The sequence below is a fragment of the Neophocaena asiaeorientalis genome, unplaced genomic scaffold, assembly GCF_003031525.2.
Source record: "Neophocaena asiaeorientalis asiaeorientalis breed wild unplaced genomic scaffold, Neophocaena_asiaeorientalis_V1.1 scaffold105, whole genome shotgun sequence".
Taxonomy (NCBI): domain Eukaryota; kingdom Metazoa; phylum Chordata; class Mammalia; order Artiodactyla; family Phocoenidae; genus Neophocaena; species Neophocaena asiaeorientalis.
The window spans coordinates 2781534-2806663 of NW_020172162.1; the positions used below are offsets into that span (position 1 = coordinate 2781534).

General features: G+C 38.2%; 1 protein-coding gene across 2 annotated transcripts in view; it reads right to left on the minus strand.

Annotated features, from left to right (window-relative positions):
* Positions 1-25130, minus strand: part of PDSS2 (decaprenyl diphosphate synthase subunit 2) — a 246190-nt gene that overhangs the window by 129633 nt on the left and 91427 nt on the right. Inside the window, exon 2 of one of the 2 annotated variants that reach the window (XM_024755916.1) lies at positions 14311-14445. The exons of the other annotated variant lie outside the window; for it this stretch is intronic. Coding sequence (XP_024611684.1) covers positions 14311-14445 — 135 coding nt within the window. The remainder of the gene's footprint in view (positions 1-14310; positions 14446-25130) is intronic. 2 annotated transcript variants of the gene reach the window in all.

The following is a 25130-nucleotide window of genomic DNA, read 5'->3' on the forward strand; positions in this document are numbered from 1 at the left end:
TTTTTTCTGAATAAATCAACAATAATTCATGGAGCACCTGAGTGCCCACCACAGTGCTTGGGCTTTAGAGGCCAAAGAAAAAAGTCTATAACCTGATTTCTAAGCACTATGAAATTCAATACCACCAAACATAAAGATCTGCGCTCAGTCTTGAGGATGTCAAGATGAAAAAGAAAGTACAGTTGGCCCCCATATCCTTGGGTTTCGCATCCATGGATTCAACCAACCGTGGAGCTGGCTAAATCTGCAAATGGAAAACCTGTGGATGCAGAGAGCCGACTGTATTCATTGTACTATACCATTGTATATAAGGGACTTGAGCATCAAAGTGGATTTTGGTATCCACTCCTGGAACCAACCCCACGGGGATACTGAGGAGCAACTGTATATTTAGGGCACTCTAATTCAGAGGCGTCTACAGTAATGGAAAGAGCAAGAATTCCATGGTCAAATGGGGTCTGAATTCCAACTCTGCCATTTATTTACACTACCAACTTTGTCAGGTTATTAAATTTCTCTAAGCCTGTTTCCCAAGAAAAGTGATTTTTTTGTTAACCAATATTATAAGGATTAAATGAGCTAACGTTTATAAAGCACAGGGAACAGTACCAGACATATAGAAAATTCGCTATGTGTTAGCTATAGTGATTATTTTTCTGTGTTTATCATAGCTTTGCACATAGCAGGTGCTCAACAAATGTTTGTTGAATGAATGAGTCAATGAGTGATAAGATAGGTATACAAATTACTAAAAAATAGATTAAAAGTGCCTCAAAGGTACAAAATGTAATAAAAGGCTCAGTGGTTGGAGAGGTGTTGAGGTGGAAGATGGCTAAAACATAGGCCCTGACCTCTAGAAGGTACTATCTAGTGGGGAAACATATACATAAATCAGTCATTACAAAACAATGTGTTAAGTATTCTAAAAATTCACAGAACAGTCTCTCTAGGTTCTGGCTCTAATTGAGCCAGAGCTTTTCCTGGGGTACCAATATCCCTATATCTTTGTGAGTGGATATACTTAACTTCCTACAAGCCACAAACTGAAGAGTTGGGAGGTGGGACTGCTGCTTTGTTTCTGCACTGTCTTGAGAGACCACTGCTCCTTTGCAGCAGCTCTACTTTCCACCACTCTCTTCTCTGTCACCCTGCATTCACTGGAGTCCTCAGCACTTCGCTTAGTTCTGTTCTCTTGGTTGACTTCAATCACGTGAACTGCCCACCTGTAGTTTCTCAATCTACTCAATTCAAATGCTGTCAACCCCACTCTCAGGAACAACTGGAACTTATCATTTAGAGCTGTTCTACTTCTGAAATCTTCAATTCACATATTCTACTTTCTATCTATAACCTCCTAACCTCTCAGTTCTCTCACTGAATTATTACTTTTCCCCCTAAAATATGAATCTTCATGAGCTCCAATCCTTGATCACTATCTTTTACCTAATTTTGGACTCCCTCAGCCTTCCTTCCTGATTGAGCCTAAACAGTTCTATTAGGTCAACAACCATTCTTTTGCACATACCTTTTTCTTGGTGGGCAAAGAAAAATCACAATCATGTTTTTATTTTTACCTCCATCACTTCTACTCTAGGGCTGCTAGGAAGTAACTGCTGCTGTTAAGGAATTCGGATTTAATCCTGTAGGGAATGGGATACTATTGAAAAATTAAGGATATTTTATTCCACTTAAAAAGTTGAGCAGAATAGAAGGGAATAGGGCAATCTTAATAATAGAAAATGGACCCTCAATATGCCACTGACTATAGAGAAGAAGGATTACAGGGTTAGAGATAACCAACCTGAGAATCTTCTCTCTTTGCCTCTATTACCTAATTTACCACCCAGCTACCCAGTCCAAGAGCAAGAAGAAGAGGATAGTGAAGAAGGAGCTCCTTGGGCACTAAGCCACCTGTAGATGCCAGTTTCTCCTAGCATCTTAGGTGAAGGGTATTAAGGACTGTCTTTAATCAAACAAATGGCTGTGAGTAGACATGGGTGGATTGTGGACCCAAGAGTGAATATGGTTACAGCTCTAGAAATTAAGCTCCAAAAACAGAGTTCTAGAAATGAAATTGCATCAATAGTGTCAATAGTGTCATAAATTGGAGGTCAAAGACTACTGTCACTGGAGGTCAAAGACTATTTCTTATTAATATTTGCATTTCCTTCAACGCTTAGCCCTGTGCCTTGCAGAGAGGAGGTGGTCAGGATGTGCTATATTGGACCACAGGCTACTTGAACCTAGCTGGATATATGCCCATTAAGCTCTGTGACTTAAAGTCCATTTTATCCCTATCTGCCTTACAGATGAGTAATCACACAGCATGATTAGTGACTTGCTTAAGATCAAATAACTAATCAGTTACAGATTTGAGACAAGAACCCAGATCTCTGGCCCTTTACCCAAGTCTCTTTTATATCACACTGTTTACCACTGGGGGTGCCTTGAGTTTGGGTTCAAAGGATATATATAACACTATGTCATGAAGTTATTAAGCAAACTCTGTCATTAAACATTTTAAATGACTGCAATTCTTCTAATAGAACTAACATTTTACTACAGTAAATGTCAAGAATTAAGCACAGTTTAAAATTTAGAATTAGACACTGGACAATGCCTTTGACTGTGGCTTCTTACTAGTCAACGTATAGCCCTTCTTTAAGGAAAAGACTTAAACTTTTTCACTATTGACAAAACAATTTATGCAGCTTGTTTTTTGTTGTGATATAGTCAGGCAGGCTAATCTGTACCAAGATATTTATATATGATTAACTCTCAGCTGAGTAGATTAGTAACTGAGCCCACCTACTTTTTGTGGTGAATTATACTTGTTTTGTTAAGAGGCTGTTCCTATTTTGTGTTTTTCCAACAGCTATGGTGAAGTAAAGACTTCTGATGTACAGTACATGGAACAAAGAGTCTTCCCCTTTCTTACTCAACATATAATTGCTGCATTTGTGCATGCTGTGTAGGTTGAAAAATAACAATAAAAAGTTAATGAAGAAAATAAGTACTGGTTGTAATGAATTAGTAATATTGCTAGATTTGTACCCGGAGTTTATTTCTTTTGTTGTAAATGGAACACAATCAATAGGAATATGTAATCAAACTGCACATGCTTTCATCTCTTGGGATCTCTCTGAAAAGGAGTTGAGATATCTTTAGGAAATTATCTTCAATAGCCTACTCTGAATTCAATTATTCAGCATAATCATTTTATTTTATTTTTTTAAAGTCTTCATGTCGCTTTTTAAAAATATTTATTTATTTATTTTTGGCTGCTGCGCACAGGCTTTCTCTAGTTGCAATGAGTGGGGGCGACTCTTCGTCACGGTGCGCAGGCTTCTCATTGCAGTAGCTTCTCTTGTCACAGAGCATGGGCTCTAGGTATGTAGGCTTCAGCAGTTGTGGCTCATGGGCTCTAGAACGCAGGTTCAGTAGTTGTGGCTCACAGGCTTAGTTGCTCTGTGTCATGTGGGATCTTCCCAGACCAGGGCTTGAACCCGTGTCCCCTGCATTGGCAGGCAGATTCTTAACCACTGTGCCACCAGGGAAACCCAGCATAATCATTTAAAATCACTGTCAATTCCTCCTTTTCGAGGTTCTTGTAGTACAAAAAGATACATTTCTTAAATAGGTTGTTATTGCTTTATAAGTATGAAATATAACTTTCTTTTAATTTTCAAGTTTAACTGGATTTTCTTTATTTAAAAAAAGAAATATTACAAATAAAGTTCCCTTTGACTATCCCCTATACCTGTTTCCAAACCATTCCCCCTCCCCACTTCCTCCAACCATAGGTATCATCAGGTGGGTGAAGTTTCTTCCAGACTTTTTGCTATGCATTTACACATGCCATTTGTTTATTTTGTTTGTTTGGTTTTTTTTTGGCTGCATTGGGTCTTAGTTGCAGCATGCGGGATCTTTGATGAGGCATGCGGGATCTTTTCTTTCACTGTAGTGCATGGGCTCTTCATTGCAGCTCTTGGGATTCTCTCTAGTTGTGGCGTGTGGGTTTTCTCTCTCTAGTTGTGGTGTGTGGGCTCCAGAGAGTGTGGGCTCTGTAGTTTGCAGCACGCGGGCTCTCTCAATGAGGTGCGCGAGCTCAGTAGTTGTGGTGCGCAGGCTTAGTTGCTCTGCGGCATGCGGGACCAGGAATTGAACCCGCGTCCCCTGCATTGGAAGGCGGATTCTTTACCACTGGACCACTGGGAAAGTCCCCTACACATGCCATCTTAAAATAAAATAATAACCATAACTTTTAAAATGCTATCTATTTCAATATTAATTATTTCACATTAATAAAACTGAGCCCTAAATCAATATAATCAACATGTTCCTACTTAAGTGTCATTTCTTATGGTGCTTTCTGATTTGGTCAATCACCAAGGGAAATATGGTTTATTAATTCTGTTTGGCATTTTTAAGTGCCAGACAAATTCTAATATGCAGTGTGAAGGTGAGGATTGATAGTCACAGCCTACTGTTACTATAATTAGAAGTCATCAGAAGCTAATTAGTACCACATTAAAAGTGATAAATTATGAACCATAAATTTGCAGCTAAGACCTAGTCCAATTCCCTAAATTTAAAGATTTTTTTTAAAAAAAAAAAGACTTGCCTCTTTCACAGCTTTTATATTCTCCACTTGTCTTTGTAAATTATATAGGTCTCTGAGTATTCCACCACCACTTCCTCTAACAGCACACCAAGCATGACCAATTTTCACTTAGAGGAGAAAGTAATGTTAAGGTCAGTAATTTGATTATAAGATGTTTTCTACATTAACTTAGTTATGTTTATAATGCCTTTTTTCTGATTAGTCCTTTAAGCCCAACAATCACCTTAGCATGTTTAACCTTAGTCATTAATTTAATCTTAATCAATTGAATGATACACTGAGCTAGAATTAGCACAGTTACCAAGAAATTGATAGTGTCCATTTTAACATGAATGGTAAACCTAAGAAAGTTAATCAAAAGATAGCATTTTGCTTCACTCCTGCTTTCTTTATTTAAAAACATCTAGAGTTTATGCATTTTCATAGGATATCTGACCCTGTCAAAGAGGGCAAAAGATAAAAGTTTAAGTCAGCTCAGGGCCTCTAAGGCCCTCATTTTAATAGTAGGATAGAATTTCTAAGCTAACTACCAATACTCAACAAAAATTTTTACAAAGTACATAAATAAACACGTATAAATTAAAAATAATTCAGCCCACTGAAGAGGACAAAGAATGAACAAAGTCTTTCATCCCGTTTCCCTCCACAGCTGCCGCTCCCCAGAGGTGACCACTGTTAACAGTTCTTTGTGTGTCCTTTGAGATATTTTTCATGCAAATAAAAATCCACTGCCCACCCAGTCAAGCCCCAAGAGGATCAAACTATAATAAGTTTTTCAGTCTTGCTTTTCTTACATGTTCCTTGAGCCCTTTCCAGATCAACACATACCGATCTCCTTAATTCTTTTAAACGATCCATTGATACTCCCCTGCATCAATAACATAACGTGTGCCCTCTTGGTGGACACTTTCGTTGTTTCCTTTGTTGCTGTTGTTCTTGCAAAGTATACTGCAAAGAGCATTCTTATAAATACATCTTTGAGCACTTATGCTAATACATCAGTACACAATTTTGCTAAATCAAAGGGTAGCTGGATTAAAATAAAATTTACTGCTATTACCAAATTGTTCTCTAAGCAACTATACCTATTAATATCCCCACTAACAAAACATTCAAGTGCCTCTTCCTCACCGAGAAATGCTGAGTATCAAAATTTTTAATCTTTGCCAATCTGATTTTTTTTTTTTTTTTGCGGTACGCGGGCCTCTCACTGTTGTGGCCTCTCCTGTTGCGGAGCACAGGCTCCGGACACGCAGGCTCAGCGGCCACGGCTCACGGGCCTAGCCGCTCCACGGCATGTGGGATCTTCCCGGACCGGGGCACAAACTCGTGTCCCCTGCATCAGCAGGCGGACTCTCAACCACTGCGCCACCAGGGAGGCCCTGATTTTTTTTTAATTTGCCCTGTATGATGAGGTCCAGCCTTTTCCCCCTTTTGTTTACTAACCATCTATGAGTTTTCTTCACTGAACAGCCTGTTCATGTCTTTTGTCCATGTCTGTGTTGTACTATCTTCTTCCTGATTCATAAGATCTCCAACTGATTTTTTTTTATTAAAACTCGGCCCCTTGTCATGTATGCTGCAAATATTTTTATAATTTTGGCACTTATCTTTGGACTTTATGAGAATTTTTTTCCTTTGAAGAATCCTTTTTTAATGAAGTTAAATGTGTTAATCTTTTTGTTTACAGGTCCAGAGTGTTGAAACATTTTAGAAAGGTCTTCCTTGCTTCAAGATTAAATAATAATAACAACAATAATAATAATAGATATTATTATTCAGCTGTAACCAAATAGTCATTGACTGTCATCCATGTGCTAGGAACATGCTGAATGCTGGGCTAATATAATATGAAGAAAACAGATCATCTGAACTGTGTTTAATGGCACATAGAGCACAGAGTCTTCTTTTATCAGCACTACAAATAAATACAGAAAAAGATCAGTCCATAATTTTATTCCTATTCATCAGCTCACCTGCCACTCAGAAGCCAAATAAGTAGTAAGATAAAAGTACTTGTTTTACACATAGACTTGGCATGCTTTAAAATTCGCCAGTACACACATGTACCCAAGCCAACAGACCATCTAAAAGGCGAAAATAACAATCACTTTACCCCTGACTCATTTAATACTTTTTCATTCTTGCATGTTCTACTTATCACAATTTATCTCTAGCAAACTGAGACAGAGAACTGTGGGCAAGAAGAAGGTGACAGCATGTGAGAAATCTGATAAAGGACATAAAGCAGCCTGGAATAACAATAATATCTCTAGCAAACTGAGACAGAGAACTGTGGGCAAGAAGAAGGTGACAGCATGTGAGAAATCTGATAAAGGACATAAAGCAGCCTGGAATAACAATAATAGACAACACTTGTTAAGCACAGTCTACACACAAGGCACTGTTCTAAGTGTTTTATTCATATTACCTTCTTTAATCCACTCAACAAACCTATGAGGTACAGAGAGGTGACCTAACTTGTCTGGCATCACATAGCAAATAAGTGATAGATTTAAACTAAGGCAATTTATAACCAACATGATATACTTCTTACCCTACTTGATCACTTAATGTAGGATCTCAGAAAGTTACTTCATCTTTTTGAGTCTCAGTTTTCTGGTTGGTGACTGTTATTTCTGCCTCACAGAGTCCCCATTAGGGTTCAAAGTTAGGTACCCTAACATAAAATAACGTTTACCAAACTGTTTTGCATCATGCTACAAGATGTACTGCTGACAGTCAAAAAAAAAAAATCATAGTTTCCCCCTGTCAGATTGGCAAAGATTAAAAGGGTTACAGGGTTTTAGAGTAAAATAACTGGGAAACAATATCTCTTCTTAAAGATTCGTGATGCATGCCACATATACCTAACAATTCTTCAGATTTATGAAATGAAGCAATCTTTTGGCATGCCCAAATTTATCTGACCACAGGACCTTTTGTCCCACTGACAACCTAGTAAAACCTTCATCCCAAATGAAGCACAAATTGGGAAATGTTGGTAGAAAATGGCATGAGATCAAAGGACCTAATGAGTCTATGTCTGAGTCTGGCTTGGCCAACTGCTAACCTCTTGTTTTAGGTAAAGACTCCTTAACCTCTCCAGGTCTCTGTTTTCCCTCTCAGCCATCACCTAGACTGCTTCAATAACTCCTTGGCTGGTTCTCTCTACCTCTTGGACCTCAACTCTCTGGGTTACCTTCTCAAGTAATTACATTCTATAGCACAGATATATTAATGTGACTCCTTTGCTTAAAGACCTTTATAATAGCTATGAATAAGAATAAACACTTAGAGAATGCTTACTATGCTATGCATTACTCTATTCACTCATTTAATTCTTAAAACCATTCTCCGAAATGTGAGAGCTGAAATCTGAGGCACAGCTAATAGGTGATATAGTCTGTTTCCAGATTCCAAGTCTATTCTGCTGCCTCTTGGATGGCTCCCCACTGTTTCTCCAGGATAGAGCTCTAATTCCTTCAGCCCTTCACAATTCAACTTCAACCTTTCTTTTCTACACCATCTCCTCATCAGTATTCTGTAATACATTAGTTTGCCAGCACTATGAGTGAAGAACTTGTTCTAGGTCCCTCTCCTTGGCTTGAAAAAAAAACATTTTCATGTTCACAGGGTGTGCTGCTGGTATATGCATGTTTGTGTCCAAATTTCCCCTTTTTAAAAATAAGGACACTAAATTAGGGTCCATTCTAATAACCTCATTTTAACTTGATTATATCAATAAAGACCCTATCTCCAAATAAGGGCACCTTGTGAGAACGAGGGGTTAGGACTTCAACATATGAATTTGGGGGGGGACACAATTCAATCCATAACATCTATATACATGAACCTGGTCTCTATTATGTAAATTCATACATTCATATAACAATTGTGTACTGAGTGCCCACTACAGTGTCAGCACTCTGTGGGCCCTGCTATGTACTATGTACCAGACCACATGTCTTTGGTCAGTCTATTCCTTACTTCCTTTGCCTAGAACGCAACCACCTTTTACCAAACCCCTTGACTACCTGCTTTCCTCCAACTGACAACCTCCTAGTTACCTTCAAAACCCACTTATAAATTCCCTATTTTGTAAAGTTCAAATGGTCTCTTTTTCTGAAATTTTCTCCTTTCCTCTCCCAACATATTTAATTGCTCCAAAGAATTCTGTTTATACTTTACTTACAGTATCTATAGCATCATATTACAGTTGTTTGTAAACTTGTATGTTCCCTGGCTTGATGCTAATAAGGTCATGGAGGGTAAATACTATATAGTATTCAGCTTGTATCTCCTGCACTAAGCATAGTGCCTGGAACACCACACAGTAATTGCTTAATAAGAGTTTGTTTAATGAGTGATCAAAGCAGGGTGTTCAATTTAACAAGACCCAATAGGAAAAAATTGAAGGAGGAACATCTAGAGACACAGAGACCCAACAGACAACTATTGATAAAATCTAAACATGAAGTAGGGCTTCCCCGGTGGTGCAGTGGTTAAGAATCCGCCTGCCAGCACAGGGGACATGGGTTCGAGCCCTGGTCTGGGAAGATCCCACATGCCGCAGAGCAACTAAGCCTGTGCGCCACAACTACTGAAGCCTGCACACCTAGAGCCTGTGCTCCGCAACAGGAGAAGCCACCGCAATGGGAAGCCCGCACACTGCAATGAAGAGTAGCCCCCGCTCGCCACAACTAAAGAAAGCCCATGCGCAGCAATGAAGACCCAACACAGCCAAAAATAAAATTAATTAATTAATTAAAATAAATAAATAAACATGAAGTAACAAAGGCCTGTAACGGGAGAGTGGAAAGTTAACTGAAAGAAAAAGAGACCTGGAGAAACTTGTGAGTTGGTGGTTTATTAGACACAGAAGATAAAAGAGTGGGAGTAACCAAGGATTACCAAATTCACTGGGATAACTGGGTGACAGAAACAGCAAAATATTAATTAAGGTGCCACTATTATTAACAGATAAACCCTAAAGTTTAAGTGGTTGAACAAATAGATTTTTCCTCTCACACATCAAGTCAACATGGATATTCCTGATGGACAGGTGGCTCTCCCCCAAGGGGTGCAGGTACCTTTCATCTTGAATTGGTCACTTCCAAAATCACCTGCTTAAGGTATACTGCAAATGTAAGATTTTTATGGTCAGGAAATTGTAAATTTCATTTATGCTTTTATTTTATTGGCTAGATCTGATTCCTACGGCCCAGCCAACTGCAAAGGAAGACTGGAAATGTAGTCTAGGTGAATACTCAGGAAGAAAAGAAAATGTGCTTGGCAAACTTGTTTTAATCGATTCTAATACAGTTAACAAGAGGTGGTAGGAAATTTCAGGGAATGAAGGTAGAGTGAAAATTTGTGGCCTGTTTATAATTGCTAGTTAGATGAGAAATAATTGAGTCAGTTCTTCCTAAACCAACTGAGAAAACTGAACCACTAGTCACAAAATTCACCTGTATTTCTTTAAATGTAATAATCATGTAACACTAGAGAAGTCTATACTTTGTTATGCTATGTATTATATATTACATGATCTATCTTTTGTACACAAAATATAAACATCCTATCATTAAGAATAAGTTATAAACATTTTCCCAGTTGTGGCTAGGGATGCTTGCAAATTCAGTAATACTTTTTTTGCCTGATCACCTTTGTAACCAATTTTTAAAGTCAGGGTTGGTGGAATAAACCTAAAGTCCATGGTCTTGTTTGAAAAAGGTTATGGTAGATGTTTACAGTGCATTTTTATAAATGTGACTCACCTGTTTTTCAAAATGCAGTTATTACATTTTAGCCTAAATTCTGCCTCTCTTGGCCATTATGTGATAAGTTCATGAGACACATCCACAAGATATATCCAGCAGTTATATCCTTAGGCCAAACAAAACAGGTCACCTAACTCACTTTTGTTCCCTTAGGTAATTTACTCAGGTTCCATTAACTGACATCAAAGTCAAGTTTATGAGGAAAAACACCAACAATGTAAATCCCAGTAGTTAAGAGGTGAATTTAAAAGCTCCCAAATCAGTACTTCCCTCAAATGTTAAATAATTCACTGTGGCATTATAGATATAAGCCTCCAGCAAAAGTTACACTTGAACAATTAAGCTAGCAGGAGCCAAACAAATGACTTCAGGGATAGAGAAACAAATGAATGGTTTCTCGTAGTAGTATGCCAAATTACATTTTCACATTAACCAGTGTGTAGAACACCCAAGCATCAGCAATGACTTACTAGATAAAGTTTGATTACAGAAAAACAGCCTGGAACCACAAACCAGGATTATTCCCTAAATGTAACTATGGATTCTATACACTTGGGTATGAAACCCATTTACACCATTTGGAAAAATTTTATATTCATAATGTACCACCTATTCTTTTGCAGAGTTCTTTTACAATTGCTCATATTACAACGACTATCTACCAAATGCATTATGTTCCTGTAAAGGATCAGAAGGCAATGCAGCTATTTCTTAGAGGCTAAATAAGAAATTGGAAACACAAGGTCACAACACAGTGCCCTGTGTACATACAATAAAGATAACAGCATCTGCATAGTAGAAAGAAATACACTTTATATTTAAATTCTAACTCCATCACTTTCTACCTAGAGGATTTTAGACAAGTCTTAATCTCAGCATTAGCTTCTTTTTCTATAAAATGGGGACTATTCATTTATGCAATAAATATTTACTGAACACCTATCATGTGTCAAATACTTCCAAGTGTTAGTTTAGGATTAGTGATAGTAAACCATAGCTGGTATTCATTAGAGGCGTGTATGGCTACCCAAATGCAAGAGCAGATGACTGACCATGGACTTCCCTGGTGGTACAGTGGTTAAGAATCCACCTGCCAATGCAGGGAACATGGGTTCGAGCCCTGGTCCGGGAAGATCCCACATGCCGCGGAGCAACTAAGCCCGTGCGCCACAACTACTGAGCCCGCATCCCAAAACGACTGAAGCCCGGGCACCTAGAGCCTGTGCTCCACAACAAAGACAAGCCACCACAATGAGAAGCCTGCGCACCGCAACAAAGAGTAGCCCCTGCTCGCTGCAACTAGAGAAAACCCACGTACAGCAACGAAGACCCAACTCAGCCAAGAATAAATAAATAAATTTTAAAAAAGAGCAGATGACTGACCAATAAAACGGTTAAAGTCAGAGACTGAAAAATCAATGGAGTTCCAAACAGGAAACTGAGATGCATGGTTACAAGGTGGTGTGAGGTCTAATTCCTTTCCAGGGACTAACAGGTTATTGGTATTCATTGTAGATGTTTATGTATTTTCTCTAATTATTTCAACTGAACTCAGCCAACAGGTTTTCTACAAAATTTACAGGGTAAAATTTTGAGCTCCAATTCAAACAGGTTGGGGAAGGATGTAGATAGATGTATTGAAGATTTGCCACGTTACTGTCCGTTCATAAGTTTTCCTAGACATACTTAAGGGAAGACCTTTTTTGGTATACTAATTTAATGGCTAGTCTAATCTACAAGTGAAATACATTTTTTGAATCAGACTAGAAAAGCCGAATTAAATTAAGAAGAAAAAAAAAAACAACAAAACATGAGATTTGGAAGAAAGAGAACTATAGTTAGAGCCTGAACTTCTCCTCATTTGCTAGTCATGTCACCTCGAAAAACATCTCAAGGTTTCTGAAACTCAGTTTTCTCAAGAGTAAAATAAGTATAACGACAATTCTTACCTATGGAATTGTTGTAAGGATCAAATGGGATAACTGTCATTAAAATGATCAGTAACCTACAAAGCACTAAATAAATATAAATTATCTCAGAGTGAACAGGAACTGAAAATGATCCCAAGATATTTCTTCTAGTGAAGACACTTACGTGGATCAATGGTAAAAGCTCTGCAAAATTACCCTGGCTAGAGGAGAGGCCATTTGTAACCCCAACAGTGATAATCTTTGCTTGCATGTTAATGAAGGTCACTGGACTTCATAGCAGGCAAGCTAGTCATCTTTAAATATTACAGAAGAAAAAAAACATTTATGGGTAAGACTACCAGGAATTTTTTAAAAATCTAAGATGTGGATTTGTTTTTAAAGTAAATAAATAAAAGATATATTAACCGTAAGCCGAAGTTTCTAGAAATACTTCTTTTTGTGAGGAAAATTTTCCTGTCACCCGTGTTTCTGGGTGGTTTTAATTTCAGGTGCCCACGTCCACTTGCAGACTATTACTTCCATACAGGCTTTTAACAGTGTCAAGTATACTGCTAAGATCTGATATATTATTACTAAAAAACATGTTGTCATTTAAAAAAGCAAATTTTTTTGTGGTACGTGGGCCTCTCACTGCTGTGGCCTCTCCGGTTGAGGAGCACAGGCTCCAGACGCACAGGCTCAGCGGCCATGGCTCATGGGCTCAGCCGCTCCGCGGCATATGGGATCTTCCCAGACCGGGACACGAACCCGTGTCCCCTGCATCGGCAGGCAGACTCTCAACCACTGCGCCACCAGGGAAGCCCTATAACGACAATTCTTACCTATGGAATTGTTGTAAGGATCAAATGGGATAACTGTCATTAAAATGATCAGTAACCTACAAAGCACTAAATAAATATAAATTATCTCAGAGTGAACAGGAACTGAAAATGATCCCAAGATATTTCTTCTAGTGAAGACACTTACGTGGATCAATGGTAAAAGCTCTGCAAAATTACCCTGGCTAGAGGAGAGGCCATTTGTAACCCCAACAGTGATAATCTTTGCTTGCATGTTAATGAAGGTCACTGGACTTCATAGCAGGCAAGCTAGTCATCTTTAAATATTACAGAAGAAAAAAAACATTTATGGGTAAGACTACCAGGAATTTTTTAAAAATCTAAGATGTGGATTTGTTTTTAAAGTAAATAAATAAAAGATATATTAACCGTAAGCCGAAGTTTCTAGAAATACTTCTTTTTGTGAGGAAAATTTTCCTGTCACCCGTGTTTCTGGGTGGTTTTAATTTCAGGTGCCCACGTCCACTTGCAGACTATTACTTCCATACAGGCTTTTAACAGTGTCAAGTATACTGCTAAGATCTGATATATTATTACTAAAAAACATGTTGTCATTTAAAAAAGCAAAACTGAAAATTTAAAGTTTGTTTTATATGCAGCAAAAATGACTGATATGTACTCATAAATTTATTTTTTAATCTAAATGTGTGAGATGTAAAAGTTTCTTATTCCAGTCATTTTAATAAAAACCTCTTCACCATAAAAATAAGCAAAATAAAATAAATGATATAGCACTGAAGTAGACATCTCCTAAAATGGTAGTTGTATTATTATATACACAACTAAGTTAGCATATTGAGTAGGTTTAAAAATCATGAATCCTGGACTAAATGACATAGAGTTCTCTACAGAAATACAATGATACCATGATGGGGCAGGAGAGTAGTGTTCAATAGGAAAGTTTAAATGCTCAAGGCAGAAACGAGAAATATTAGACACAAAATTTACCAGAGTTACATACAAAGCAGCTAAGCCTATTAGATTTGTTAAGAATAATAAAAATCCATGTTTTAACTTAACAAAATATTTTAATCTATCTTTGAATCAGAGAATGACAAAAAACTAAACAGTGATTTCTACTGACCACTGTAAGAAAACACGCTTTAGAGAGCAATGTCAAAATTTCTTCTTACCATGAATAGATACCACTGACCATGTCATAGCTCTGACATGAAGCATTCACACTGCTGGGCCCAGCTGCCTTAGAAATAAGTAGCACCACCAAGCCCCTCAACTGGAGGTTATTCTGGCTGTCGTGTACAAGGCCCCTGTCAACAAGTAAAGAAAGAAGAGGATTAACACACCCTCACAAAATCAGTCAGATCAAATTAGAGAACTGCTGCAAATACGCCCATGCTTCCAAAATCAGACAATGTGACTTGTTGAAAAGAAATAGGATTGGTGGAAGAAAGAGTTAACAGGAGGAAGCAACAAGTTCAGGAAACAACTAGAGAAACCCATGGCTGCTTTTGAAAGTGACAGTCTCAAAATTGTGAGGCCTAATGATTTGGCTTCCTCCTCTTTCTGGGTTTTCCCACTGTCTATACCCTACCACGCAATCTTAACCATTTGCTCTGATAATGAGAGGAACCCATAGTTTTAAACTGTTCTGTGGTAGTTGACAGCAGGTAAAATACAAATTGTATGGCTTGGATGAAGTGGTATTATGTGGCGATGATGCTGGTAAGGGCAAGTGGTAAAAAATGGTTTCTGTCTTCACAGGTAGAAAATTTATTTGAGAAGTAAAATGGAAATGAATGCCATGGGCAAATATCTTGCCATTTCTTATTTTTTATGCAAAGAATAATCATTCTAGACAATGTTAGTCTTTAACATAGAATATAATGTTTTTTTGCCATGAGGACTGAATTTTTATAATTTCTACTACAACTAAGGTCAGGAATACTTTCTAAGATTATATGTTTGTTTAAGTATCGCAAATGGTTGTCATACAAGAACTAAATGACATCATTAAAAAAAGAAAAAAGACAGAAAACTATGGGTAACATATTATAATAAATTAATATTTAGAACAATGTTCATGAGCATTAATCAAATAGGTTATACTAAAGTATACATAAATAACATAAATATAATTCTTGAATGTGGTGAAAACAGTAAAAAAATTTTTATTAATTTGTATTGGAGTATAGTTGATTTACAAGGCTGTGTTTGTTTCTGCTGTACAGCAAAGTGAATCAGTTATACGTATACATATATCCACATTTTTTAGGTTCTATTCCCATATAGGTCATTACAGAGTATTGAGTAGACTTCCCTGTGCTATACAGTAGGTTCTTTTTTTTTTTTTTTGGAGTATGCGGGCCTCTCACTATTGTGGCCTCTCCCGTTGCGGAGCACAGGCTCCGGACGTGCAGGTTCAGCGGCCATGGCTCACGGGCCCAGCCGCTCCGCGGCATGTGGGATCTTCCCGGACTGGGGCACGAACCCGTGTCCCCTGGATCGGCAGGTGGACTCTCAACCAATGCGCCACCAGGGAAGCCCAGTAGGTTCTTATTAGTTATGTATTTTATATATAGTAGCGTGTATATGTCGACCCCAATCTCCCAATTTAACCCTCCCCCATCTTTCCCCCTTGGTAACCATAAATTTGCTTTCCAAATCTGTGACTCTGTTTCTAAAAACAGTAAAATTTTGTATTTTAATACCTCACTGAATTATTAAGACTTCCTTGGGTGAATTCTGAACAATGAATTAATTTAAATTAAGTAAGTTAACATAGCCAAAATTAATGAGTCAGTCAATTACTTAAGAAAATTTTCACCCTTCATGCCTCCAAATAAATTTTTAAAAGGGATCCCTTCTTGCTCTTTCAATAGTTTCAAAATAAGACAGATCTTCAGGCTCTCTGCAAGATAACAGTTATAGCTCTTTCTCTACTTATATTTTCTCCATAATCTAGTAAGTGACCTTCAGCAAGTTAGAGGGGTTAATGATTTTTACAAAGAAGTTCTAATATCTGTTAATTTAAGGTAATTAAGCTATATTATAGTAGAAACAATGTCCAGAAATGTCCAAAGCTCTGTATTATTATGTAACAATCCTACAGACCTGAACTGTTGGGAGGTTGCAAAGCACCCTATTTTGGAAGAAGAAAATTTAAAATGGGAGCCCTCTCCAAATTTTTTGCTTTGAATTACAGATTTTAACTTATGCTACTAGACCCTTATTTATGTATTACCTGAGGTAAATAATAATACTATCAAAGAGAAGCTCTGAATTGGCTCCTAATTCTAGAAAGGGAAAAGAGGAAGGTGAGGATGTGTGTGTGGCTGTGTGTTTGGGGGGTTGAGCCTGGTTAGGAATGAAGGATATGAAGGTAAGAACTCATATCCTCTAATGAAGGATACGAGGGTAAGAACTCTGACAGCTGGCCAAGTCACGTTGAAGAAATAGGCCTGGCAACAGTTCCGACAACACCTTCCTCAAATTTCTCAGAGACGGGACCTTTCACAGAGGACACATATATCATCATCATCATCATCATCATCAAAATACAACAGCAGCAGTAGCAACAACAAATCCTTACATAGGACTTAATATATGCCAGGAACTATTCTAAGTATTTTACTATATATTAATTAAATTAATTCACAACAACTCTATGAGGAAGGTACCACAAATACTTTGATTTTACAGATGAGGAGAATGAGGCACACAGAGAGACCAAGCAACTTGTTCAAGGTACCAGAGACAGTAGGCGTTAGAGCCTTGATAGAGCCAGGATTTGAACCCAGGCCACCTGGCCCTAGAGTCTATACACATGCTTACCCATTATGCTATAGTGACTCTCCATCTGCTTCACCTCATGTACCAACTATTTGCTGAGTCAGTAGAATAGTGACTGCTTTAGAACCAGGTTTGAAAAATCCTTCTGCCATTTATTAGCTGTATAACTCAGACTATCACCTCTTCCGTAAAATGAGATTAACAACATCTACTTTCTGTAGTCATTGTATGGAACAGACAACATGAGTGAAGCATAAACCACTGTGGAAGCACAGGGAAGGTGACAAGGTGATCAGAAAACTACATCTCTCTCCTTATTACTTTTTTAAAAAATTAATTAATTTATTTATTTAGGCTGTGTTGGGTCTTCTCTCTAGTTGTGGCGAGCAGGGGCTACTCTTTGTTGTGGTGCGCGGGCTTCTCACTGCAGTGGCTTCTCTTGTTGCGGAGCACGAGTTCTAGGCACGCAGGCTCAGTAGTTGTGATGCATGGGCTTAGCTGCTCCGCGGCATGTGGGATCTTCCTGGACCAGGGCTCGAACCCGTGTCCTCTGCATTGGCAGGCGGATTCTTAACCACTGCGCCAGCAGGGAAGTCCCTCATTACTTTTTTGCCATCTATTTTTTCTCAACTCTTATATTTTCTTTTTCTTTTACTGTTTCTCCTTCTGTCTCTCAAAGTCTTACCCACTACCAGCATATATAATTTCCTATAAATACTGTTCCTTTTCTACCCCCCAACATAACAAAAGTTAAGGAATTCTTCTGACCATGACCCACAAACATCATGTATCACTGAAACACTGGCCACTTTCAGAATGCATTACTGAAAAGGTCAGGAAAAGAAACTATAGTAGACCAGTTACCAGAAATCAAGAGAGCAGTCAGAAAAGCATACCTTCTAACCATCAATTTTCACACAAGACAGTAGTTAACAACCCAGAGAACAGATTAACTGGTTGAGTAAATTAAATGTTTCCAAAACACCACGTCTTTAAATTCATTTCATTAACACCCTTAAAAAAAAAGTACTAAGATAATTCGATAATGTTCACAGCTCAAAAACTAGCTCACAAAAAAAATAAGAAATTTTGCTCCTGAGTATAAAAAGTCCCTAGGATTCTAAACTTGCAGAGTTAATGTTTCATATGGTCCAGGTCATACTTCACTTGGAACACTATGATTTATTCTGAGTGCCTCTATTAAGGAGAAATACTGACAAGCTGGAGCATATCCAGAAGATGGTGAAATCATATACTGCCACATGCTTGGCTGACCAAAAAAAAAAAAAAAAAAAAGAATGCTAGCTTGGAGAACAGTAAAGTTGGTGTTCTCAAATTTACACGGTCAAAAATGTAGTAAATGCTTACTACGTGTCAGGTAAAGAACTAAACAGAGAGTGGAGGACATGATGGTGAGCAATGGTGAGTTGTGGTCTCCCTTCTTGTGGATAATACAGTCTGGATTTAAAATAATAATAAAATGTGGCATGAGCTACTTTAGGAGATGAACAAGGGCAACTAACATAGGCATAGAGAAAGGGCAACTAACATAAGCAGGGGTGAAGGAGTGGTGAAAGGGACCCCCCGAGACCTAAAGGATGAGACGAAGTAGTCAGGGGAGCTGAAGCAAGGAGGGGAAGTGAAAAAAGAGTGTTCTAGAGAGGAGACAATATGTGTGAAAGTTTGGAGGAGAAAGAGGAGGACACAGCTGTCTCCAGAATCAATAAGGCAGGAATACAGTGTGTGAAGGGCAGGGTTGGGAGAATTAAAGCTAGAAGAGTACATGATGACTGTCTGCTCATCTGAAAGGGTACCATAAGGAGAGGCGATAGACCTGGTAAGTATTACTTTAGAGACTGACACTAATAGACAGAAAATATAGCTGGTGAATTTTGGCTCGACATGAAGAAATTAAAAAACAGAGGAGTCTCTGTTGACGCTGAGTCCCTTGAGAATAAAGATGTTTAAGAAGCTGCACAACCTCTGATACAACACATTAGAGGGAAGCCTGGACTATTCAACATCTGGGTTTTTCTCTTACTCTGTGATTCTTTATTATCTCACTACTACATTTAATTATCTAATACTCTACAATATGTATAATAAGTATAAAAATTGGGAGAATTCGTTAACATCATCTAAGTGCCATAAACGAAAGCAATATTTAGTAGCTTGTAATCTTTATCACTAAAATTCTACAGAATTGTTTTCCTTTCACTAATATAGAGTAAAAAAAAAACCCCAAAAAACCTTTATCATTCATTCAACTAATGCAGACCGAAAACCTTCCATACATCAGGCACAGTGCTTGGCATAGATGTCATGGTGAGCAAAGCCAGGCACGGAGCTTGTGAAGCTTACAACCTAGTGGAAGAGACTGGTAATAATGAAAGAATGACAAATAAATATAAAATTACAATAGTAATAAATGTCACAAAGGAAAAAGAGAGATGATGCTGTGAGAGCTTACAACTGGGAACTAGCCTAGCAGGGAAAGTCAGAGGCTTCCTTAGGAAATGATGACCGAGTTGACACCCAAAGGAAGAGGTAAAAGAGGGGTGTGGGAAGAGAATAGGTAAGGGGAGTGTCTCCACAGCACAAGAATGAGCACATGCAAGGCTGAGTACACTGTACAGAGTGAGGCTAGAGGCAGAGAGAGACCAGACCACACAGGTCAAACATGCCATGACTGGATGTTAGCTCTTTATCCAAAGAGCAATGTGAAGCCACCACAGTAACTTAAGCATCTGGTCATGTAATCAGATATTTTTTTAAAAATACAAAAAAAGAAAGAAAAAAGAAAAACTTCTATCATCAGTGTGGAAAAATGACTTAGGTGTGTGTTTGGGGTGGGGGGGGACAAAGTGGATATGAGGAGACCAGTTAGAAGGCTTTTGTGGTAGTCAATGAGAATATATGGGGGTAGCTTGGTGGACAAACAAGAGGTGTAGCAAATCTAAAGTAATATTTCAACTCAATTTAAATATATGTCAGATACTATGTAGTCCTGGGAAATTAGCTATTATAGATATATCACTAATGTAAAATAATATTCTGAAAAGTCTATAAGTTGAATTCTGGGGGGACAAACTTGGCCTTCAAAATTCTGCTCCAGAGCTACAATAGATCAACAGTAAACATGAATATTCTAATAGCTTTACAATTTCATGGAAATAAGGATTGAACAGGTGAACTTTGTGCAACCCAGCTCTATAGTCTTCTCACATTATGGCTTCTATGGCTAACTGCAGTTCCTACTGCATCATCCTATCTTTCCACAACTATTAACTAGTTTCTCTTCCTTAACCCTATCCTATAAATATTTCAAATCCTCAAATGACAGTTATGGCATATTTCCATATTCTCTCAAATTCTATTTCTTCAACACTTATATACTAAGAGGTATACAAAGAAATAAGAGGTCTAATAAAAGAGCTATAATAATGTGTTCCAAAAATGGTTAAACTGTATAATATTAATGAACAGATAACAAAGATAGTAGAGTAACAAAAAGCAACAAAGGAAGAAAGAAAACCACTTTTTGTTAGAGGTGTGCCTCACAGAAGAGACAGAATTCAGACTGCGCCTTAAAGATGGTCAAATTTCCCTGAGCAGAGAATGGAGGAAGAAGTGCGATGGAGTTATTGGAATGGAAAAGAGTGGTATTTTAGAAGAAAGGAACAGGTTAGAGTAATAAGCAGGCAGAAGTATGGCGAGCAGGCTCAGGAGCTGTGGGGCTGCCCATTTGGGCAATGTGTGAAGGTGAACAAGCCCAGAAGACAGCCTGAAGAGTGAAGGGCCTTGAAAGGTTTAGAGTCAGGGCTTCATTCTGCACGCAATCTGAAGGCATGGATGATTTGTCAGCAAGGGAGCAATGTGATTAAAGCTAAAGACTAAAAGTGTTACTCTGGGCCTAATATTGTTACTCTGGCAATAGTGTGCTGGGTGCAGGTGAAAGGAGAGGGAAGATTAGTTAGGAGTAGTTTCTTCCAATATTCCAGGTGAGAGATAATGAGGGCCTAAATTAGGGTAGTGGCAGCAGGGATGGGAAAGAAAAGCTGAATGATGGCAGCAGCAGGGAGGTGGATCAGGCTAGTCTGGCCAACTGACTACATGAGGGAGACATCAGGAAGGGATCACAAAGCAAAGGAAAGATAAGGGCTGAATTTAAGATTCAAACCTGTTTGCCGGAGGTGATGATGCTAGCATTAGCAAGGACTGGAAAGAAAAGGAAGTGTTAATGGGGAATTAATGAGTTCAGTTTTGGACATGTTAACTTTGAATGCAAGAAGGACTTCCAGATGGAGATGCCCAGCAGGCACCTGGAAATGCTGCAGGTATAGATTTGGGAAGCATCTTCATAGAGGATGATGGCTGAAGCAGTAGGAATTGATGGATGAGATTTTGGGGGGAGAAAAAGGAGAAAAGAAGGGGAAAGGGAGAGGGAAAAGGAAGGTATGGGAAGAGGGAAAAGGAAGGTATGGGAAGAGAGAAAGGGAATCTTAGACAACTCCTATATGTAGGGAACTGAGGAAGGATGAGTGACCCATGTGAAAGAACACAGTACGTCCACAAACAAATAAAAGGGGTCTCCACAGACACCCAGAAAGAAGAGTGAACATATATGCACAAGAGAGGCAGAGAACTGTGTGTGGTGTATAGGAACTGGGGCCAGGTTTTGCCTCTTCCATGGGCTTTTAGAGTATTTATTATAAAGCTCTAGTTTGGCACTTAATACACTGAATAATAAAAATGACAACAATGACACAGACAACAATGCTTACAACATACTATAATGCCAGGCATGTGCTGTTTTACAGGCATACACTCTTATTCTCACAAAAACCACGTAAAGGAACTGGTAATATCTCTTTACAAATGAGGAGAATTAGCAAGCAGGCTTAGAGAACTTAAATAATTACTAGTTACACTAGTCAACTAGTAATATAAGTGCCAAGATTTAGACATAATTTGGACTCCAAGGTCCAGGAGCCTTTGCAGCCTTGCTATTTAATTATTTGTTCTCAGGTACTCCTCACGAAGTTATGAGAACCTTGAGGGCTCTCAGGCTTAGTTATCTTTGGATGCCCTGAACCAAGCAGAGTAACTGACACAGAATAGGTCTCAAAAAATGCAAGATGAGAGAATAAATAACTCCCAAGAAGTAGAGAAGCAGACACTATCGTAAACATCTTTCTCAAATAAGACCTATTGCTATTCCAAACTTTCCTCATCCCTCCTATCATCCATTTGCTACATTCAACCATCCAGCTCTGAAGTCTTGAGTCCCTCCTTCCTAAATCATAGTGGATTCTTTAAAAGTGACAGCCAGGGCTTCCCTGGTGGCGCAGTGGTTGGGAGTCCGCCTGCCGATGCAGGGAACGCGGGTTCGTGCCCCGGTCCGGGAAGATCCCACATGCCGCGGAGCGACTGGGCCCGTGAACCATGGCCGCTGAGCCTGTGCGTCCGGAGCCTGTGCTCCGCAACGGGAGAGGCCACAGCAGTGACAGGCCCTCACGTACCGCAAAAAAAAAAAAAAAAAAAAGTGACAGCCACACAGGAGAAAAGCCCCGAACCATTCCAAGAAAATATGTTGAGATTTATTTTAATGCAATGTTGAAAAGTTACTGTATATAAGAATCATGTCATATCAAAGTACCTATCTTAAGTTTTAAATAGAGAGAACTCAATATACTGGAGTGTTTATGTGTTTTGTGTCTTCATTTAGGAGAACTCACTGAATTCACTACTGCATCAGTACCCGTGAGAGGAGGCTACCCTCACTTTAACAGAAGGTAGGGGTAGTTCCAGATGGAGAGCTGAGGTAGGATGGCAGAATTGGAGCATGAGAGAAAACTTTTGATATTTATGCTCAAGAGTTCAGAATTCTTCATCAGTAGAGAATTGTTTAAATAAACTGTGGTACATCCCCACAATGGACTATCAAAAAAAAAAAAGTGTTCAGAATTCTAATGTATGCCAGTGATTCAAATCACAATATTTTGGTAAATTGATAATCAAATATTAAGGAAACAATTTATCACCTACAAGGGATCATCACCCTCAAGTTAGCTCAAAGCTCCCCAGACTAAAACTGAATGGGAAAAATCAGCACTTCCCAGACCCCCACAAGGAGAACTCCCTCCAGTGCTAAAATCTATAGGTATAGAGTTTGTTTCACAATTTGATTACCCCACTTTAACATATCTAGTTCTAATAAATCAATCCAGAAAATGTAAGCATAAAAGATGGATGTCAAATCTAACATACATGAGGTGGGCTGGTTGATAATAAGACTCCTTCCTAATAATGCTTGTGACTGTGACCCCTAGTCAAAACATTTTTTAAATTTACATACAGATAACTGAAACGAACTGACTAGAAGATGCACAATTTTTGCCAAAGAATCACAGGAATACCCTGGTCTTCTCTATTCTTTTTTTTTTTTATTATTAATTTATTTATTTACTTATTTTTGGCTGCGTTGGGTCTTCGTTGCTGCGAGTGGGCTTTCTCTAGTTGCAGTGAGCGGGGGCCACTCTTTGTTGAGGTGCGCGGACCTCTCATTGTTGTGGCTTCTTGTTACAGAGCACGGGCTCTAGGCACGCGGGCTTCAGTAGCCGCGGCACGTGGGCTCAGCAGTTATGGCTTGCGGGCTCTAGAGTGCAGGCTCAGAAATTGTGGCGCACGGACTTAGTTGCTCCGCGGCATGTGGGATCCTCCCGGGCCAGGGCTCGAACCCACGTCCCCTGCATTGGCAGGCAGACTCTCAACCACTGAACCACCAGGGAAGGCCTCTATTCTTTTTTTTTTAAATGTTGACTGTAACTGGCTAAATTGATCTTGTGACCCACTAACAAGTTGCAACTTGCAGTTTTTTGAAAAACAATGTTTTAAGTCATGCCTAGTATGTGATATATTAAAAGAACTAGAAGTAAATGTAAAATTAATTAAATAGGAATAGAATTATCACTATTTAAAAACAGAAAATCTGTGCATACACTAGAACAAATTTAGTGTTGCAACAAAGCATTAAACAAATTTTAATGATATGGGAAAATACTTAAAATGTTAAAGAAAAGACAGAAGTATAAAACTATGTATATATAACACGATTCCAATTATGTTTCAATATATGCACACATATATACATATGAACAAGGCCAAGAAAAAACTAGGAATAAATATGACAAAACATTAACATTTTATTTTTTTTGAGTGAAGTATAGTTGATTTACAATGTTGTGTTAGTTTCTGGTATACAGCAAAGTGATATATATATAATATATACACACACACACATATGTTCTTTTTCATATTCTTTTCCATTATGGTTTATTATAGGATATTAAATATAGTTCTCTGTGCTATACAGCAGGACCTGTTGTTTATCTATTTTACATATAGTAGTTTATATCTGCTAATCCCAAACTCCTAATTTGTCCTTTCCCCCAACCCCTTTCCCATTTGGTAACCATAAGTTTGTTTTCTAAAACAGTAACATTTTAAATGAGTGTCATTATACAGGAGCCAATACACAAAGTGTCCACGTATTTTTTGTGTGTGTTTAAAATATTTTGTTTAAAAAGTAAAAAGAAACAGATAGGAAGGAAATACCCCTAAATTGTAACAAGTGTTAATCAATGGATTTTTAGATTAAGGGTGATTTACTTTCCGAATTGCATAAGAGCACAGATCGCTTTGTAAGTCTGGAGAAAAAAACAACTGTATTTTTAAAATAACAGAATTTTAAGACGGCATATGGCATACTGCATTATAGCTGTATTTCTCATTTGAAGAAAAAATTTAACTCACCTTTAATGAACCCCAAAGTCCTATGCTGGGTGCCTTTTGGGTTCTCATATTTCACCTTTAATTTCTCTAAGGTTTAGATATAAGGCCAAAGTTTAAATGGTATCAAATATATATATGATTAGGAATTCTGTGACAGTAATATTACTCAGTTGCAAAAGAAAAACATTAACACTCATGAAAATTGTCTTAAAGCACTATAATTTGAGGGAGACTAAAAACAGTCTGCATGTCACAGATTTTTACATAAAATTAGCAGAAGAGCTGGAGGTTAATTTCCATTGACAAAATGACCCAGATTGTATTATTCCTGCCATATCTATCCTGAGACTAAAATGCCCTAGACTTGAAACAACTTTAGGGCCTGAGGTGACCAGCCTTTAGAATCTGG